This window comes from Scardinius erythrophthalmus (assembly GCF_964197995.2).
Source record: "Scardinius erythrophthalmus genome assembly, chromosome: 15".
Lineage (NCBI taxonomy): Eukaryota > Metazoa > Chordata > Actinopteri > Cypriniformes > Leuciscidae > Scardinius > Scardinius erythrophthalmus.
The window spans coordinates 25,018,771-25,034,618 of record NC_138235.1 but is presented as its reverse complement, the minus strand read 5'-3'; the positions used below and the strand labels follow the sequence as shown (position 1 = coordinate 25,034,618).

The following is a 15,848-nucleotide window of genomic DNA, read 5'->3' as shown; positions in this document are numbered from 1 at the left end:
ACCAAAGTCCCTTCCCATAGTCTTTGAGATCACAATATAGGCCATGCTGACAGAGATCTATGTGACATTCATAATTCAAATTCATAATTTCCAACACACTGTAAAATGACGTTATTTAAACATGTCACTGTTTAGACATACTAAATTAAATGTACTAAACAACATGACAGAGTAAAGGAGTTCAGAGAACTTGTTTTATTTTAAAAATAGCCTACAATTTAAATCACTCAAAAATGTAAAAAAAATAAACCACACATTCATATTTAAAGTGGACAGCTAAAGCAGTGTTACAGCTGTTTTTATCACTGTTTATTTGTCATAAACAATGAATACATTTGACCTCCACACAACAAATGGATCTTATGAACAGATAGTAGAAAGCCATAAAAAAGAAGTATAAATATAATAATAATAATCAATAATAATAAAAACTTAAATTTACTTAAATAGAAAAAGTAATATATTTACATTTGGTATTTAAAAATATCCATATACCAACAATTTCCTGTAGTTTGTAGGACTCACAAAGGATACAAACTACAACCAAATGCAAAAACTCACAAATGCTACCTTTGAAAAAAATTGAGTATTTTTTTCTTATATTCATACATAAACGCATCACGCTTGTTCGTACCGAATGCATACAGCAGTGTGAAACCATCACCACAGAATTAAAGGATATTACATGTGCAAAAGTATGTCATCGAGCCATTGAATAAACAAACTGAATATCCTGAAACTCGGGCATGCCGGCCCCTGGTAAAGACATGCCCATTGTGCATGCGTGGCTTTGATTAGTCTGCTATGTGTGCAAGTCTGGACGGGCATAAGCCCATTGTTCTCTTTTATGACCATCTCTGCTGTGTTGTCATAGCGCCCAGGCCTTGAGCTCCAAAGTAAGCCAGTGTCCGGTGTGGTGAAGTTCCAGGCAGGGCCTGAATCATCCTATTATCCTGGTCAAACTCCCATATGTTATCATAGTCTATTTCCTGGTCATCTGGCTCCACTGGCTGAAGGTAAGAGTCATCTGTGAGAAGACAAAAAATATGAATTCCTAATCTTCAAATATTTTCTACTAAATGTTACCACAATTTTGAATAATAGATTACAATCTGCAATTTCAAGCCAATAAATTAATTTAGAACTGCGCATCAGCATACCTAAAAGCAGCCATTCACATTCACTATAGAAATATCAATGATTTTTCCATGAATTTTAGAATTTTTAGTGTATATCACAACTTCAAAGTAAGCATGAAAGTTGCGATAGTCTTTTCTTCCCTATTGTGATGTATATCCAAGTGAAATGGCTTCTTGAACAAGACAAAATGTAGGTCGGGACAGATTTTGTCAATCGGGAATTGATTGCATCATTGCAGTTTGCTATTGCTGTGATCTCATATCGTGCGAGTTTGCGAGAATAGAAGAGATCTCGTTGCAATATGTAAAAAAAAAAAAAAAAAAAAGTATTTAAATCAAAATCCACATGCCAAGGTTTAGAAGTCAGTAAACTGAGCCATCTAAATACTTCATGCCCTAATTTAAGATCTAACGTGTCGTTTGTTGTGTTCTTTTCACAGAGAGGCTCTGAGATGTCTTGAAGGATCTCCCACTTGTGAGCTTTAAATCACTCTCGGTGGTAATTCTGTCCTTTCGCTGGTCTTTCCTTCATGTGCCACCTGCAGTGCTGTCATTTAAAATACCCTGAGCCATATTACACACACACACACACACACACACACACACACACACGCCCCTTCATCTACACTCTTGTTTCCACTGCCATGTCCTGCCTGGACCACCACACCCCATCAAACGGCGTGTGTGTGTGTGTGTGTGTGTGTGTGTGTGTGTGTGTGTGTGTGTGTGTGTGTGTGTGTGTGTGTGTGTGTGTGTGTGTGTGTGTGTGTGTGTGTGTGTGTGTGTGTGTGTGTGTGTGCTAGAAAAGGTCGTTCTAAGACCATCCTATTAGCTGTGCCGTGAGAGTCTGGTATACTGTATGCACGTGTCACCATGGATTATTTACTCCCTGTGGTGTGTTTAATCCTGACAAGTGAGAGTGTATATGGTGTGACCTCATGAAACGATTAAACAAAATGAATTTTAACCAGCATATAAAAAAATACTGATCTAAGTCAACATTTCACACGCTAAACAAAACTTGTTGTCACAAAACTGGTTATGCAAATTGCTGTGCATATCTTGCATATCAAGTTCCGTATATACATCCGTGAAAGATGCCTATAAGTGCACTATTGTGGTACTGTAACTGCCTAAAAATCTTACCTGGTGAGTAACAGTAAGATATCTTCTGCGCTTCCATGAAAGTGTGACCTGAGAAACCTCTCTGTAAAAAAACAAAGAATAGGAGATCATTTACATACCATTTTGAGGCTACATACATTTAAAAAAATATTTCTACATTTTTTTGAGGACAGTGAGTGAAAGTGAGACAGAAAGTGATACTAAAGACATTTATAATGTTCCAAAAGATTTCTATTTCAAATAAATGCTGTTCTTTTGAACTTTCTACCATAATTACAGTATCAAAGAATCCTGAAAAATTGTTTCACAGTTTCCACACAAATATTAGGCAGCACAACTGTATTCAACAGTGATAATAATTAGAAATGTTTCTTGGGAACCAAATCAGCATAAAATGATTTCTGAAGTGATTTTGTGTTTTTGATCAAATGAATCCAGCCATCTTACCGACTCCAACGGTAGTGTAGATTGAAAAATGCAATTCATACACACAATGACATAACTAAAAAAACAAAAATATTTGGGGGGTGGGGGGGGGGGGGGCATTAAGTCCAAAATGTCAGGGTGATACAACTATCCTTTTATCATAAAGAAGAAAAAGCGCCTCATAAAAAGAATGAAAGTCTTGAAAGGAAAACTACTACTGTCCCATTACCTGAGAGATGTGGTTGTGTTGTGGCTGTCGGTTTGGATCCGGCAGCATCTTCATTCTGGAAACGGCCTGGGCTCGCAGCTCATCCGACCTCTGGCTGCTGACCACCTCAGATTCCAGAGCCTGGCCATGTCTGTTTTTCCGCCCAAGAGGAGGGGTGCACAACCGGAAGGAGGAAGGGAGGAGAGGAGGGTACGACTGCTCAACAGAGCCCCGAGAAGAGTGCTGTATAGCAGAAAAACATGCACTTTATGAGATTTAGAAGATAGCATAGTGAATTAAACCTGATGTAGTCAGCTGATTAAAGGATTTAGACCTAAACCTGTGTTGAAAGAAACCCCGACAAGTGTAAACCTGTATTCTATGTGGAAACATTGTCTCAAACATGCATCTTTCGAAGGATAACACTTTGTCTTGTTCGCTCAGCAGCCTTTTCCATTATGCATCTGAATGGATCAATTAGTAATGTAGGCTATGGGGACTTTCCATTGCTTTAGCTCGTCAAATCAACGACTCTGGGTGTTTGGTCACCGAAGGCAGCGGTGTCAAGTGAGAGAGCGGATCTGATAACCTGACCCACTTACCGACGCTTGTGCAGAGCTCTCCTCCAGAGGGTACATACTGGGGGTGCCGGGGTCGTCATAAAGGGGCGAGAGAGGCTTGCGATGGGAGACTAAGTCCGAGTGGCGATGAGGAACAAAGAGCTGGTGTTTGACGTTTGTCTGTGGCGTGCTCCAGCTGTTTGACTGAACAAAGACAGATGAAAAAGTTTTATGCATTCCTTTTCCGGAATTGTAAGCAAATAATTAAAATCGTAATTTGATATGCAAATATCACTGATTTTTGAAGAACAAAAAATAGAACTAAACTGAACTGAGGAATATTCTGTTACCTTGACTAGTGGTGCCTTCTCCATTCGTTGAGCAGGGCCGTTGTGGTGCACAGAACTGTAGGGCATGTTGTAAACCGGTGACATGGGTCCTTCAGAGGCGAGATAGGATGACTGTGGCGGGGAGGAGTAGTGGAGAGAAACGGGGTGGTGGTCGGGGACGGGTCTGACACGAGAGGAGAAGCTGCTGCTCCTGCTGCCCAGGTGAGCTGAGTACTGAGTGTCTGAGGAGGTCGGCCTGCTGGAAATGAACTGTACCAACACACACACAACACACAAACTGATTAACTGGACTGCACTCACATTCATTTACCAGATTACAACTAACTTTATGATTACGAAAAACAAATGATAAAATATAGAAATGTTGCCTTGGCAACTAACTGAAATAAAAGTAGCAGTAAAATAAGTAAAACTAAAGCTGAAATAAATTTACATTTAAAATAAATATAAGAAATAAAGTAAATATAAGAAATATACACGAAAAACTAATAAAAATGACAAAGGCACACAATTAAATGACTAAAAAGTAAATTAAAAATGAATGCTGAAAATATGCAAATAAAAACCCATTCAAGAAATTTATAAATATTATAATAGTATAAATAATATGAACATGGCACTGTCCATAGAAAATATTTCAGGTTGTTCTTTCAAAAGTAGCCTGTGTTTCAAGTGTTTGGTCTTGGTTTGAGTGATTCATCGGTGCATGTTATTTAAGGGGGAAAAAAGTGGTTTAGCATCATAATATTTATTAAAAATTAAATACTGTGACTTGGTCTTTATCTAAAATGATTTTCCTTTTCTGTTGATGTAACTGAGGCCATGTAAGCTTTCGGATAACGTTAACCAATAACCAAATGGTGATTATCAAATTTGCATATAGTCTGCCTCTGTTCTGATACACCACTATCCAATCATTCTAGTGGATAAAATCCAGTCTTTGTCCTACAGTCTTGAATATCCAAGTGTGTTTCAATCACAAATATGTTGCATTACAGAAGGAAAATGTGTTGTGAATGGCAGTTCATGTTGACTTAAATTAATTAGAGATAAAATGTCATAACAGCATGGAATATTGTGGCTATGTAGGATTAAATCTCAAACATGAACATTCTAATAGAATTAAGAATGTAATATAGATACTTTTTGACTGGAGACTATGTAAATTGATTGCACACAAGTTACTTATTAACAGATCAGCTGAAACACTGCTGATCTTTTTCACAACCACATGTGCTGCTCCTCCAAAATAAACATGCAAGTCATTCTAATGAATACTGCCCCATATTTTAGACCTGTAGATAACCGCCGGCCTAACCCAAATTTCACACCAGACATGAAATCAAACTGTGTGAAATTCTAAGAGCAGTTCACCTAGGAAGACTTCCCTATAACATACTGAAGCTGGACAAATATCATGTTCACAACTTGATGTTAATGGGTTTGAGCTGTTAGGGTTTGGATGTTTGGATAGACACTTACGCAGAGAGGCTCAGCATAACCAGGGGACATGGGGTTGTCATCAGCACTAGGCAGCTGGAGCTCACGGGATCTGCGTTTGTCCTGAGACTGCCTTAATGGGTCAGTAACGCCGTGGCTGCTGCCGCTCCACCTGTCAAACTCCAGAGCCTGAGAATAACAGAGAAAGTGAATATCTCACAGCATTTACACGCAATATCTAAGATATTCAACACCATGTCCAAGATGGAAGCAATCGCTCACCTGTTTCTGTGTTGGAGTGTAAATGATGTCATACACAGGGGGAGGAGGGGTGAGGATGGGGACGTCAGCACTTTTGAAAAACTGGATCCAGTCATGGAACTCTCTCTTGTCCAGACAGGACACGATGATGGGGTTTATCAACTTCCCTAACAACGAAACCAACAAGAGTTAGAGTCAGATATGCATCAGATTCTGTGCAGAAACAGGGCACAAAGTTTACACTCATCTTTATGGCACATATCAAATCTGTGCCAAGTACAATAACATCCGGCAATTAAAGACTTGAGTTATAACTCACCCTCAATCATTAACGTGTTAGGTTTGATGTCCTGGCAGGGAGTTGTAACTGTGATCATGTTGAGAGGAAGTTTGCCCTGCAATTGCAAATAAATGCAAGATTATTTCCAGAGTGCATCACTAAATTCACTAAATTATTTATGCAGAGTTGCTGCTGTATTCATTTGTGCAAATGAAATTATCGAGTTACCTTGTAAAAGAGGCCATCACTCTCTTCCGACAGAATTATGAGATAGTTGGGGTACAACACCAGCACACGGTCATACTGCTCCTGTGAGCCAAACAGAGAAATTTAATCACATATATTATTGCTTTTACAGACAAGAAGCTAATATTGGTTGAGTAACTTATTTTAGACACATTATTGCAAATACTGCTATTTGTTTTCCACCAACAAAAAATATTTCCAAAGCCCTCTGTGCGTCTCTGGAACACACTGTACTTGTGTTTCTATCATTCCTAAATGAATCAGTGTTTTTAAACGAATCGGTTGAAATAATAATTCATTGACTCACTAATGAACTTGATTCATTCATTCCTAAGTGAATCAGTGTGTTTGAACGAATCGATTGGGTGAATGATTCAATGTAAAAACGAAGCTTTTTCGAAACTGTGAATCAATTTAACCATTTGCTTCGCAAAACGATTCACTGTTTAGAGGCGACAGATGTTGGCCCAAAACTGTGTTAATGCAGCGAGAAATCAGGCCAAACTTTCCAAATAACTTTTTTTATATTGCCAATGTAACATCCACAGTTTGGAAACCAACTTTGAAAAATGACATTGCCAGCCGACTGACAGCCGTTGACGATTCTGGACGAAGCCGCGTTTGCTGAAATCATCGCGTGACTTGTACAGTTTGATGCGCGCTCCGAACCACGGTCTGTGTGTGTGTGTGTGTGTGTGTGTGTGTAACTCGCAAACAGGGACAACAGTCGGATTGACACAAACAGTGAAAATCCTGTGCTGTTTTTTGCGTAGTTCGAGGAGCGAAACTAACTGTTGTAAAATAACAATTTTTGACTATCACGTTGCACAGCAGTGTGTAAAGCACTGTATAGGTCTTGCAGCAACCACGAGTGTGTGTTTTAGCTCGGCTCCTCGGGGTGTGTTCAAAGACAGCTGTTGGGTGAGTCAAGTGAAGTGCGTGAGGCAAGCAACTGGTTTACACACCCTTTTCACAAGCAAACCCTCTCCGCTCTCACAGTACACTTAAGATGGACTATCAGTTGCTCACCCTCCCTCACTGTCCGGAAAAAAGGTTTAGATATTTGGCCACACGTACACCGGATATTTGGTTACTTACACACACACACACACACACACACACACTACAGTCCCATAGTATGAACTAGCGTGCCCGTGTGTTTGTATGCTGAGGCAGACATTGACTAATGAGGGCGGTGTGAAAGTGGCCATGCCCTGAGTTGTAAACTGAGCTTGCTTTGCTCCAGTCCTCTCAAGAAAACATGGAAGTGAATTTAGACCCTCCTCATTCTGAGATCAAACAATTCATTCAAAGGCTTTTCAGAGTGAACATCTATCTATCTATATATATATATATATGTGTGTGTGTGTGTGTGTGTGTGTGTGTGTGTGTGTGTGTGTGTATTGATGTTGTTGTTATTATTATGTTATTGTTTTTATGCCATTATATTCATGCAGATATATTCATAAATGTTTTATTTTCATCTTTTTTAGGTTGTATAAATAATCAATCCTGGAGAGCTCTTACCTGACATGGCATGTGTTGCAGCTTGACTTTTGTGGCGTAAGTGATGGGTCCTAGACTCTCTCGTTGCGAGCCCTCCCACTCGTAGATGGGCTCTTTACTGATGGAGTTCCTCAACTCCTCCTTTCCCACTGTGGTCTCTTCTGAGCACTGTACCTTTGGGGGCAATATTGGCTTTAAATCAATGTTCAAAAGAAACAACAGGCATGAATAGAGAGATAGAGTGTCATGATTATCAGGAATTTCAGAGAAATCCATTGCTCTGCTAATTATGGGATGCAGGTGTTTTGCTCAATTACTTCACTTGCCGCAATAGCATGTGTCAGAACAGAAAAGACAACAAGTCTTTTTCAAATCCAGTCAAGGTGACCACAAAAGAAACCACTCCTTGATGAAATCCCAGAGGATAATGATCAGCATTAGTCACTCTGACCTGAATTAACACCTTTTTTTACATGTTCGTTACAGAAATATGCTTTCATTTGGCATCCAGCAAATGCACGTAATTCTGATGCCATACCTTAATTCTTGTGTATATCTCCGGTTCGATTGCATTGCCGCCATTAGCCTCGATTTGTTCTTTCAAAAGCCCAAACCAATTGTTCATCTCCTCCTCCGTCGAGCAGTACACGATGATAGGGTTCAGGCTGACCCCTACAAAGGTCAAAGACAAGGGTCAGAGGTTAGGTCAGATGACCATCTGGATCTCTTAAAGAGCCGGCAACAGGTTGCTGAATATTTTGGTAAATCTCTTGTTTTTAAGTATAGATGCATTTGTCTGGATACGGTTGCTCTGTTTCATGTCAAAATGTCAATGTTGACACTTCTGACCCTGAGAGCAAACAATCTGTTTCAAGAGCTCTTGTCATTACAACATGCCATGCATTTGCAGTAAACCAGTTGTCCCTTCAGCTATTCTGAAAGAAAGCATCAAACCTGGAATCTCCATTTTATCAGACCTGCATTCCAGCCTTTATCAGTGCAGATATCAGCAACTCTGACCTGCCCTGTACAGTCATTTCCAGTAAAGTGTGTTGTCTTTTTAGCAAAGGCATGTGTTCTTGTGCAAGACATTTTTTTTTTCCTGAATACATAGATGTTTATTCAGGTCTGAAACTCCTGTGACGTGCCTGATAAATTCCCAAATCTCACTCCCAGCAATCTAAGACATCATCTTTCCTAAAACAGTCTTTTCTAAAACAGCGAGTCCCATCTGATATGATGTTGTGGCAAATAAGGAGATTAATTCAGTCATTTGGAGAATAGGACTTAACAGCACATAACGGTTAAGCTTTAATTCTTTTTCATTCAATCACGGCCACATTGACTCATCTTCCGAGAACATTAAGCGTAGATAAATCGTTTTGCTCAGGGTGACAAAGCAATAAAGTCAGTGTTTTCCTATGTGGTAAATTCTCATAAACATTTTATAAGCAAACTTGTGTGTTCAGGTCCAGCGCTCTGGAATGTGGAGTACTTTAACTGTGCCAGAGAGGTGAAGAGGGAAAGGGCCTTCGTGGCTCCGCAGCTGAGCGAGTTCAGGCGCACCTGTCGTATAACAAGGGGGGCCTTGAAGGACAATTTATCTCTCCTCTGACTAGCGGCAAATGGAGGAGTGTTCAGTTAGTCTTAGTGCTTTTGAACCTCTGGAATGTCCGAACATGGGAAGTGGTTTTGGGCCTACATAGTGTGGCTTTACGACAAATGCCTGACCAATCTTTTGTTTTCCGGTCAGTTGAGAGTCACAAATTCCATCCTCAAATAACAAACTGGGTTTTAAAAAAACTGTATGTAACTGTCTCTCCCTGTTGTTTTATCTTGTGTTTCTTGTCTACTTTTTCCTGTTTGTTCAACCCTGGATTATCAAGAACACTCACCGTTTATCTGGAATGCAAATTCCTGCAGATCCCCAAAGCTGTTCCTGTTCTGCACCTTGCAAATCGTGAGCTCTTTGAGAGGAAGTGTTCCCTGAATAACAAAAATACATTGGAAAAACGTAAGTAGTCTGCCTTTATAGTGATTTAAATGAACATTTTTATATACAGAGCCATTAAAAAAATCTACATTTAAAAACTGGGATTCAAAATTATTTTTATATGTATTTATTTATTATTTAAACAACAAAATAATTCATAAATAATAAATAAATGTGTTTATTTTTCTATTGTAAAATAAAAAAAATATTTTATATAGCATATTTTTTTATAAAATACAATATCTTATAATATCTAATAAATTAAACCTGGGAATGAATAGACAGTTTTAAGATTTTTTTTAAAAATTTAAAAACAAAGAAATGTTATTATGTCGTTATATATGAAATTAATAATATTTTAAATGTCTGTCACTGACACATTCAGTATTGCACAACGTTTTTTCATTGACGATAAACATTTATTACCAGGATGCCTCCCAGTGACTCAGGTTAATGAATACAGACATAATAAAACCCGATTAATGCAGGTGACAATAGAAGAGACAGATTTTATTTTATTTATGGCATGGAGAGGTGACACGTTTTACATCATCATAAAGCCCATAAATCTTGTCATTTCTGTCTTCGTTACCATATGACTCAAACGATGGTTGGTGTTTAAGGCAATGACGCAAGCATGGCCATATATGGACCTGCTTTACATTTCAGCCTACGGTATGCATTGTAATATAATGAATAGGTGCATCTTTTACCTGGTATGTGAGTCCAGTTGTGTTGTTGGAGACAAAATGGAGATGGGTTTGGAACAGGTCCAGGTAGCAGTCATGCACATCCTGAAAGAGCAGACACATTCCATCAGCTCAGGATCAACACTATCGGAGGGATCATTCTGGGTAATGCTGCTTTAAAGGCTTGAATTCAACAACATTGGTGGAATAAATGATTAGCCTGAATAGCAAGATTTTCAAAGGTCATGTTGAAAGCAAACTCAAAACAAGATGCAGCAGTTCACCCAGAGACAGCATTAATGTGAGCTAAGTTAAGTGTAGCAATCATATTCACAATTCCTATTATAAATACTCTTGTGTAAATCAAGTGTCGTTGTGAAAACCTTCTGAGAGGTGTTTGTTTGCTCTAGACTTGTGCAAAGCCACTGACATTGATTTATCACGGACAGCTCATTTCCTTTCATCCGATGTAGGCCTGTACTTTACCACGTTACAGAATATGCCATTTTCACAAATACTGTTAGGTAACATTTCCTTTCAACTGTAATATCACCACTGTACAGTACGTTCTCCTTTGACCTCATCCTGTGTTAGGTTATTTCTCTTTCCTTCATCTTCACACTCATTTCTTTTCCCAGTATGACTAAATGTTATCAAACGAAAGCAATTCCCACGCTTTAGAGACAATGTGTAATATATCAGTGGTTTGATCAGTGCGCTCTGCCCTAGGTAATCTCTGCAACACTGCCCCATTTCACAACACCTCTCATCCCTGCGTGTTCCGACATGGCCTAAACTCTTCAAACCGACTTGCATCAATTAATCAGAAAACGCATGTACGTCATTCCCACAGCGCTTCATACAACCACTATGTGACATCTTGTATCTTCCACCTGTTTGTTGTGTGTTAGATCATAGAGAGTGAGTAAGACACATGTCATGTGTGCTCAGACCACCTTAATCATCTTATGAAAGTCTGTTTTGAGTGGTTTATTCAATGATTATTCTTAGCAACAGTGTTTTTGCGTGAAGTTTGTTTGGATATGTTTTGGATGCGAGTCGGTGTGTCTTACCTGGCAGTGCAGGAAGCGGAAGCGGACTTTGGAGCTGTGGATCATTCTGCCATAGTTCTTCACATTAATGCTGCTTTTCTTCCATCCACTAGCTGGGTCGTAGGGGAACGGAGGGTCCCATTTGATGTTCTCAATCGTCTGGAGATCTTTGTGTGACATTTCCTATGTCGACACAGTGATAAAAGTTAGTTCTCGTTCTCAATAATATCAGATATGGATATATAGCAGTTTAAATGTTCACACCTTTTAGAAATAACATTTTCATAACTGAATCGAAATGCCAGAAAAGTGTTTTGAACATAAACTTGTTTTCTGGTCATTTTTAAAACTCTAGGATGACCAAAGAAAAACTTTCATTGACATTTCAAATGTTCAAATAACTTTTGGAAATAACGTTTTCATAAATGGATGGGAATGTTAGGAAAGCAGGGAAGTTCCTCACCTTTCTTGGGGTGACGGTGCAGAGAATGTTGATGATGCTGTTGGACTTCTCCTGTCCCTCCTGTGGATACTTTTTCCGGAACAAACGGCTGCTGCTCAGAAAACAAGAGACCCTAGTTAGACATGTATGGGGTTGTGGGATAAGAAAAGATGGACGTGACCCCACGTAGGGGTTATCTTGACTCAGGATGATCAGTTAATCAAGTCAAGGTCTCTGTAAAGATTCAGTGCTCAGTGTCCCACACAAAAGATTACATCACCATTACACGTCCATTCTTCCTTCGCTTGCACTAGACAACGTATCAGTTTAACATCTCTGTCTGCACCATTTAAAGAGAAAAAACAATAAAGCTTATGTTACAAGCCACAATGCCCCGCTCATGAAATGCCTTTTGTTACCCATGACCCCCATTTATAATCATTAGTGTCAGATCTGTATAATGAACTTCTTCCTGCCCAACGATAAGCTAAGGAAGTCAGTGTCAGCGAGGAAGTCATCCTCGGTGAGAGACGTCCTCAGAGACTCCCGTGTTTTTCTTTTCTCTCTTTGTCAATCTGTCTCTGCTTTGAATGCAATTAGCATAACAACACTGGGCTCATTCATCCAGACAATAATGGGAAGTATCAGTGATTTACCGGGGCTCAGTGATGGACGTGTTTGGCATCCGGAGAATTCATTCCATTGAAGAATGCAGGTTGTAGGCAGTTTGTATCATAGAACATGCTCGTAAAAGTGATGAAGTTTGACAGGGACAACTTTGTAACTGTGTGAGGCATTACCTTTTCAAGTATCGTTTTCATTAAAAATACCATCATTCATTGGACTTATTTTAAATCTGATAGGGGTCCTGGGTTTAAAGGGGGCCGCGTCCCGCTACACTGAACTCTGATCTGATATGTTTGCAGTAATACAAAGGCTTTTTTTATGATCTAGGACTCTGAACCTTAACTGAACCCACCAATATACATTCGGAGCACATGCAAACCAGACACAACGGACAAACACTCTGATTTAAGTAGACCCACTGCCTATTTTACTGGCTGATAGAAGTTGTCCAAATTTGACAGCAGTGCAAGCACAATAGTATTACTTTCTGTGCAGGATAAACCCAATTCTCTGAAAAACCCACGAAACCTGAGAACTCTTCCCTGCCCCGAAGGCTACTCTGGAAACAGAAATAGATCTAACTTCATTACACTAGTGAATTCTATTAGCAGATGAGTGTATCAGTCAGTGTGAAGCGAGATCCTGACACTGATATAATGAGGTTTGCAGACAGCATCATTACACCGCTAAATTCAAACTGCCAATCTGTGCTCATCTGATGTGCTACAATAGGTCTATATTACAGTATTTTTGTCTCAAATATTACTAAACATTTTATTTAAGAAGTAAAATGGCAAAAGATACTAAGTCATTATTATATTATATTATATTATATTCATATAAAATTTAGTTGAGTTAAAAAGTTTGCTATTGAGGTAAGATAAATAATTCAAAATATATTCTCTGAAAACAAATGTTGCATATTAATATCTTATACACAAGTTTTTTTGCTCTTCAAGTGAACGTTTCTTGTTTTAAAGACATTTTGACATTTTTTTTTTTGCAGTTTTTGAACAGACTTCTGCAACTCCTGGCATATCAATTCAATATCAAACTCATGAAATCACATTAAACAGAACATGGCTTCCCTCTAGTTTGCATGACATGCCTTCATACTTATAAAACATCATAGTTTTAAGGTAGTTTCTCATGGTTCTTACCTGTTCCTGCGTATGAAACTCTTGCTGGAGAACCTGAAGTTGTGTTGAGGGACGCATGACATACTACTCCCCATGTTGATCCTGGATAGTGTGTGTATCTCCCTGATGAAAGAAGTGTTGGTGTATCTGTCTGCTAGACTAATAATTCAGTGATCCCTGTTGTAATCCAGCCTCCCTGGAGTGAGTGAGTGAGTGAGTGTCTGTTCACCAGAGAGACGAGACTGATACTGAAGCAGCAGACAGACGAGAGGGGAATGTATGAGAGAGGGAGTGTGTCAGTGGGTGGAGATAAAGTGAGGTGTGTGTGAGCAAAGTAGAGGAGGGAGGGAGGGAGATGAGGACAGGGGACCGGAGCAATGAAGTTCACACCTTCTGCGTGAGATCCCCTCACTAAGTAAAGACTAAATGACAAAGGGGAACGTGTAGTTTTTCGCACCTTATAGTGGGCAAATGGCACTGATTTGAATGTTTGAACACTATGATGAAAGAGCATTAAGTCTGAATGGAGCCTGCTGGTGTCCCCTAAGAGGTCAGGCCAGACATGTCTGGACATAGACATGCTCTGAATACTACTGGCTGATTATATTATTCACTCACTTAAGTAATTAATACACTTAAGATGTCTGTAAATTAATGTCTGTAATTAAAAAGTTCTATAACAGTAAAAAAGAAAAGATCACAAATGTGGTGAAAACATGATTTTATTTTGCGTTTATTATTAATATGATTTTACTTTAAAGGCAGTATTTTTATAATAATGATAATAATAATAGCGTATGAAAAATTTGATTTGTGGGGTAAAAACACTTTTTTATATACATTTTATCATATTATGTTTAATTATATAATCCATTTTCATGACAAAACTAAATATTGCTTGTTGTTATTTACTTTTCCAGTTTTGTTAGGCATGAGCTGATGAAGTATTCAGCATCAAAATCTAAATTCATGGCTAAAAATGCTAAAATAATAATTATAAAAGTAAGATTGTACAGTTAAACTTACAACATTACAAAATCTCCCACAAAAATGTGATATAATTTAAGAACATGAATATGTAATGAGCATTTAAGGTATTTCTGAGCATGGAGCAGCATTACACTCATTTGTGTTTGCTGTGAACCAGTCACATGTGACTGTATGGTTTGCAAAGGTGTGAGATATGATCTAATCAAATTAAAAGAGCAACACTCCCTGTAATCAAGAAAGCACAAGTGAATGTAATCTCGTCCTGTGAGGGTTTGTATCCCTGATATCCCAGTCTTCCAGCTGTCAGACATGCAGATTGCCTCAAGAATATTACATTATAACAAATGCAATTACAAGATCTATAGCCTCCCTTTGTATGTGTCTTAATGATGATTGCATGAGGAATTCTGTGTTTGAATACATTCTCTGAATGGTTCTTCAGGTCTAATGATGTGTGAATGTATGGGTACGTAAACTCCATGCATTTCAGCTCTTACTATTTATTGTTTCATTCCCACAGCATATTTTCAAACAAACCCTCAGAAATTGGATTTCAGAGGTTATTGTTCTAGTGTGGGCGGCTGCTGATTCAAACCAGTAGAACCAGGAAATGTAAGTGAGGCCACGCCGGAGGCAACAAACTGTCACATTCCACACATTCCTAAATTTACTGAATTAAGCACAACACCTTTATACACTTATCAACAATTATACCAGCTTATTGAGAAGTTCCTTGGTACAGACTAATAGCTTAAGTTGGAAGCAATAAAAACAAATCTGAAGCAGCATTGCCAAAATATGAGGATAGCATACCCATTTTATTAACTCCATGTAGTCTTCTATCTATTTTTGTTTTATAATAATATGGCAAAGGCAGTTGGCGATAAAAGAAACATATTCTTGAAAGAGCTCTTTCATTGTATCAGTATGTCTGTCATGGAAAAACAGAGATGATTTATCATTCCCCTGTTCTCACTCTGAGCATAGAACTACGCATGAGTCACAAGCTGTTCACTGTGTATCAAGCTCTGAGCCTCCTTAAGGAAATTACAGCGGGGAAAAAAACAGGGAAACATCTGACATAGTCTGGGAAAATCTCACTTCCAGTCATATGGGTTTCTGTCTGCTCCTGATAGAAAGTTTTGATTACCTTGGAATACAGGTCAGATCATCCCTCACATATGCAGGTGTAATGGAAAGGTAAGATCAGGGATTTCCCATCTTTACAAACACTGGACCACTCTATTCAGACTTTTTGGCCAACCTAGAGACCCCAAATATATTAATAAAATATATATAAATGTTATTTATTATATATATATTATATAATAAATGGAGTTTAATGTTTTTACAGCATTTTTGATCAAATAAATGT

General features: G+C 38.5%; 1 protein-coding gene across 1 annotated transcript; it reads right to left on the bottom strand.

Moving 5' to 3' along the window:
- Positions 1 to 262: 262 nt before the first annotated feature.
- Positions 263 to 13,703, bottom strand: plekhn1 (pleckstrin homology domain containing, family N member 1). The gene is made up of 16 exons (XM_081386608.1): positions 13,505 to 13,703; positions 11,739 to 11,829; positions 11,297 to 11,458; positions 10,248 to 10,328; positions 9,437 to 9,527; positions 8,080 to 8,213; positions 7,563 to 7,715; positions 6,018 to 6,098; positions 5,829 to 5,904; positions 5,531 to 5,676; positions 5,291 to 5,437; positions 3,809 to 4,057; positions 3,501 to 3,662; positions 2,920 to 3,141; positions 2,286 to 2,346; positions 263 to 1,027 (listed from the first exon to the last, which is right to left on the bottom strand). The coding sequence occupies exons 1-16, from the start codon at positions 13,576 to 13,578 to the stop codon at positions 846 to 848; spliced, it is 2,112 nt and encodes a 703-aa protein (XP_081242734.1). The 5' UTR covers positions 13,579 to 13,703; the 3' UTR covers positions 263 to 845.
- Positions 13,704 to 15,848: the final 2,145 nt, after the last annotated feature.

What these genes read in the sequence shown, in the direction of transcription:
- plekhn1 (XM_081386608.1), bottom strand. Translation starts at nt 13,578, where the DNA reads ATGGGGAGTAGTATGTCATGCGTCCCTCAACACAACTTCAGGTTCTCC. An exon ending in AGTTTCATACGCAGGAACAG is followed by an intron (nt 11,830 to 13,504) that starts GTAAGAACCATG and finishes TTTTCTGAGCAG; the next exon opens with CAGCCGTTTGTTCCGGAAAA. An exon ending in GTTATGCTGAGCCTCTCTGC is followed by an intron (nt 4,058 to 5,290) that starts GTAAGTGTCTAT and finishes GTGTTGGTACAG; the next exon opens with TTCATTTCCAGCAGGCCGAC.